The sequence below is a fragment of the Alligator sinensis genome, unplaced genomic scaffold, assembly GCF_000455745.1.
Source record: "Alligator sinensis unplaced genomic scaffold, ASM45574v1 scaffold708_1, whole genome shotgun sequence".
In the NCBI taxonomy this organism is placed as follows: Eukaryota; Metazoa; Chordata; order Crocodylia; family Alligatoridae; genus Alligator; species Alligator sinensis.
Window position 1 is genome coordinate 607,178 of NW_005842183.1, and position 5,174 is coordinate 612,351.

Here is a 5,174-nt window from a genome sequence, read left to right on the forward strand (position 1 = left end):
GGATATCTATATACAATATAGATATACATTTCCTATCAAAAATGTTTGGGTAGATATAGCATGAGCTCAACTCCAACTCACGACAGTTTAGGATTAGAGAGAGAGAGAGAGAGAGAGTGAGCGCGGAGCGAGCTCTGCGCGCCCGGGAATGCCGGAGTGACCGCCCGGGCCCCCCTCGCCACCCCGCACCATGCAAGCCAGCGCCGACTCCACCAAGATGGACTGCCTGTGGAGCAACTGGAAATGTCAGGGTATTATATCTCTTCTAGTGTTGCATGCCTAGAGTAAGGGGGCGAGGGAAGCCATCCATTTTTGCATTGTTCACCTGTGGGCCTTTGCATGTTTTGTTTTTTTATCCCCCCCCCCCCTTCCCCCTGAAGATTTTCCTTGAGGGGATTTTAGGAAATCACCTCATTCGGGGTCTTTGGCTGTGTTTGCTGTCTCCAGTTTTCAGCTGCTTCATCTTGCATTGAACACAGCAGCGCCTCTCACCAAACACCCATCCCTCCGCATGCTGCCTTTTCCCATCCCCTGACTCCCCGTGATTTCGTGTCTCTCGGGCTGTAGAAGAGGTCAGCCCTTGTGAATTTGGGTCTCTTTGGGCTGGGGACGGGGTGCGACAGTCACCTTTTGCATCTTTTCTGCTGGGGCGCACCCATAGCGAGCCCGGGGGCTGCTGTCAGCACAAAGAAAATGTAGGTTCGGCATTATCTGACATAATACTGAGCCTGCTGTGGCATCGCCATGCACTTGCCAGTTTGCTGCTTCCAGCCTTGAAACTGGTCCCCGATTGCTTTTCGCCCTCTGTTTGCTGTAGGAAAAAAAATGTATGTATTCTGATGTTTTGCTCCTCTGTTGAGCAAGTGTAGAGAACAATAGAGCCTACCTTGTGTTATACCAGATTTATTTTGAGACGGTCCATATTAGCGCTGGGTGTGGCCGGCTACCTCCTAGCTTGCCTTAGACAGCTTTTCAGCCATTTTTATTCAGCTTCACACTTCCCAGCCAGCATCCCTCCTTTGTTGTGGTAAAAGGCTGGCCGTGTAACACTGCTTGTCGAGCAGATTACAGGGGAAACAGAAGCAGGGATGGAGCCAGGCTCGTAAGCTTGTGTGGGTATCAGGCAGGTTTTGTCTTTTCTTTTTAATTGTGCAACGACTGTTGTAACAGGAAGGTACCTGTTTACTTGGAGCCCGGAGTTGCATAGGGGAAATGTTCTCCTTAAGGTCCCTAAGAGAGAGATTATGCTGGTGACAACTGATTAAAAGGCCCACGGCTCATTCTGATTTCATGCCATCAATAGCACAGTGTGCATTGTAACAAGAGGTAGAAAACCTTGCTGAACATGTAGATTTTCAGGGGCAGGTAGGTAGGAATGGGGATACCGATTTTCTTCTGGGTGTTGCTGCCGATGTGTTTGAAATTTGCAGTTCTGTACATTATTCTTCTCTATACCCTGAGCGTAAGGAGGAATAGCTAAAAGTAAACAGATGCACCTGTTAGTGTGAGCCTCTAGGAGATGGCACTTCACCCGAGTCAATCAAGGAGCAGGCTTCAGAAAAATGTGTGTGTTTGTGTGAGAGCTCACCACCAAGGTGCATGTATTTGAAATTGAATTCTGCGTACAAAATGCCATTCAATTCTTCTTTTTGTTCCATATCTTGTTAGAGAGACTGGCTGTTAAAATGCTGCTCGTTCTTGTAAAAATGATAGATCTGCTGAGTCAAGTTCTCAAATTCACCTTGACTTATGCCCAGATTGGATTCTTTTTTCATCTTTCTCACAAAAAACGAGAAAAAGAATTAATTAAAAAAGATAGGGCCACAGGGCATGCTATTTTTGCTGAATAGTTAATAACATGGTGGTATCAGTCTTTAGGTGTACTCCCCTTTGAAATCTAAAGGCTTAAAATTTGGATGACAGTATGGATCACATGGACTAGAAAGAAAAATGCATTGGGATAAATCATTACCATTGTTTGCTTATCTTTTCCTTTCTCTTTTTATGCTTAAAAATGAAGCATCTGCAGTGAAACAGGGAAAGCACAAAAAGCATCAAGAGACATTGGCAATGTCAGTAAAATCCATTTGATCAATCCCAGATGAAGCACTGTGTGATGCAGAAGGGTAAGCCCAAAAAAAAGAAAGAGAAGAAAAAAGAAGCAAGTACTTCTTTTTTTTTTTATGTAGTCATCATAGACATTGTGTCAGCACAAAATATCTATTCTGCTGAAATTGTACAAAATTTCCAGCTTCATTAATTGTCTGCATCATCATTGCTTCGTCTCCGATAACTTCTAATTAAGCTAAGGAAACAACAGATAAAGAGAAGAGCCATAGCAAATAATTGCAGTCAGAATATACTGTGTTATGGAAATATGAGGTTGGGATTAGCGCACATTTAAATTTAGTAGAAATTCAGCCATGCGATTAACTACAATGAAAGACTGGGGCTACAGTATGTCTAATCCTCGTAAGGTTTTGGGGTAGGTGCCCTGAAAGGGAATTGTTTCTTTTGAAGAATAGCAAAGCATGCAAGATGGATCTTTATACCTTCTATCAATATTCTTTGTGTTAATGAAGATACAGTCGATATTATACCAGTGTGAAGTGTTCAGACATATTGTGGGGTGTTCGCACCTAACTATATTGCATGTGTGACATGATTGTGTCAATGGCAGGCTATGATATAATCCTATGGGAGAACAGAAGTGTCATCCTCCCCTGCCCCGGCATGTTCTCCCTTAAAAATATCTCTGCAGAGTTTGGTGAATGACAACCAACTTATTTCATTTACGCCTTCACCAGTGGATGGCATTGTATGGACTGGGATCAAACTAGCTATTATGCAAGAGTGTGCAGAGGTACATTTCTGCTGGTCATGCTGGCTAACGCGGGCCTCCATGTATTAATATCCACCCAAAATCCACTGCAGAATGTGCAGTGTAGTACTTCAGGGATGATGTCACACACCCATTGTGCAGTGCTCTGAGCTCATGCCCAAAGCATGAGTTTCAGAGGATGAGCTTTTGGGAGCAGCTTGAAGACACAAGATGCAGCTCCTACCAGCTGAGATGCATGGTTTGGTAAATCAGGCTACCTGGCATTTCACAGGACTGTGGAACAACCCTCTAGGACCCCTTCAAAGCCATGCTTACGGTATATACCAGGGTTGCAAAAGCCAGGTGCCAGTGTTGACTGGGAACACTGGAGTCCTTGATGCCCAGCTACCTGTTGCTTTACTGGAATATGGTCAGGAGCAGGGTTTGCACTGGCAGCTCTTCTGAGCATTCTCCTACTTTCTCAGTTAACATACAAACTGGCTTTAATGTGTCATGAAACATTTCTCCATGGGAATATATATTCTCTGCATTTAGCACCAGTAGGAATATTCACCAGTAATAATATTCTTTGCCATTAAAAGGTAATCTTGTTAACAGCTTTGGGCCAGTGTCATAAAATGGTAATATCTTTCTGTTGGTATTCCCAGTCCTTTCCACTTTTTCAGGGATATAACAACCATAGCAGAAGTGCTAACGTCACGGCCCTGTCAGATTCTAACGAACTTGCAAATTCTGCTAAATACTTGTCATCAACAATCTCAGACAGGACACAAGAAGAGGAAGTGACACCCGACTTCAGCAAAAATTGTGGGCTCAAACCTCAGCTGGTATCAAGTGGTCAGTAGAGTTCGTTAGTGCCAGGTGACCAGCTGGCATAGCTCCATTTAGTTGCCTTGACTTCTGTAGCACATCCCTAGACTCTATCCCAATGGAGGGCATAGCTTCTGATGTCATGGGTGATGTCCTATAAAATAACTAAAGTTGTCAAGATTTTTAGAGACCAGGGCAAAAAAAAAAGAATCTTCTGATTTCACGTGTTCTTTGTCACAAAAATGATAAGGCTGACCTCATGAAAATCAGCAGGAGGTACTGCATACTCCCTAAATTAGACTGTTGCCTTTCAATGGCTTGCTGGTTTTCATAATTAGCCCAAAGTAGAGGGAAGCATGGCGGAGATGGCAGAGGGAGATGCAAATTGTTTATTGCAGGCTGTTTAACTGCAAGGACCCTGCTGGAACAGTTTCAGTTTGTATGAGCAGACTGAGACTTTGGACATTTTTAGACATTTTACCTGCAAATTGAGTCAGCGGGTGCTGGGTGACCTGATGCGTGTACCTAACTGTGTTTTTTTAGAGCTACACTTGTGAATATATTATGTTGGAGTCCTGTTTGGAAATCATACCTTATAGGCTCATCTCTGTTGACCTCAATGGAAGATTGTTGCTGTAGATTTATACAGATGCAAAATCGCTGAGAGGGTCCTAGTTATTTGGTCATCCACACTGTATTTAAAACACAGTCCTTATTGCTACCTCTCCCTTTTTTATTTTTTTTTCCCTTTCAAGTGGGCTTCAGCCTGGTCCCAGCACTAGTCTGCAGGCTGCTCACCTCATTGACACTCCAGATAGCTGTACCGACAGCTCCCCAAGGCTGCTGTCTACTTCCCCAGACGGGCCTGCCCGCTCCTCTTGGCTACAGGCTTCCTACAAGCTGCCTTTGCAGGGCATTAGGAATAACAGGACTCATCAAGTATTATCCATGCACCTTTTCCAAGGAAACAGAAAGTTTCATTTTCTCTTAGTTTCGTGTTTTCGGCTGAAATTTATCAATTTTTATTGGAACAAAACAAGCAAACAAAAAATGTCCCATTCGCTTGAATTAGGGCAAAGCATTTGTGGGGGGGGCATTTTTCCCATCCCCTGGTGAAAAAGGTGGGGAGGGAGAAGCAGAAAAGGTAGGGGGAAAAAAACCCCTCACTTTAATTTTGATTCACTCAAAGCCACATTTTTATACCACTGATAAACATAAAACATGTCGGTCATTTGACATAACAGAAGTGCTAGTTTCGCGAAAACAAAATGCACTGATCCTAGGAAATGGGCTTTCTGTGCTACACCTGAGCCACCTCCTTGCCTATCACTGCCCGTCCAAGTAGTGCACATGGACTGTCTACATGGTTGTGCTGATGAGGAAGGGGCTGAGCTTTCTGGTTCACCCAGCTGGGCAGGTTTAGGTCCATGTGCTATGAGCATGGCTTAGAGGTGGGCACTTTATCCAGGAACATGAAAGGGCATGTTAAAGGCCAGCTTCCTATTGCAGGATCTCTGTAGGG

The 5,174-nt window shown here is 44.0% G+C and overlaps 1 protein-coding gene across 3 annotated transcripts in view; it reads left to right on the forward strand.

Annotated features, from left to right (window-relative positions):
- RTN1 (reticulon 1) overlaps positions 1 to 5,174 on the forward strand; it is a 216,753-nt gene that overhangs the window by 190,650 nt on the left and 20,929 nt on the right. The window contains exon 1 of one of the 3 annotated variants that reach the window (XM_006026221.3): positions 102 to 251. The exons of the other annotated variants lie outside the window; for them this stretch is intronic. Coding sequence (XP_006026283.1) covers positions 191 to 251 — 61 coding nt within the window. The 5' untranslated portion in view covers positions 102 to 190. Of the gene's footprint in view, positions 1 to 101; positions 252 to 5,174 lie in introns of those variants that run through there. 3 annotated transcript variants of the gene reach the window in all.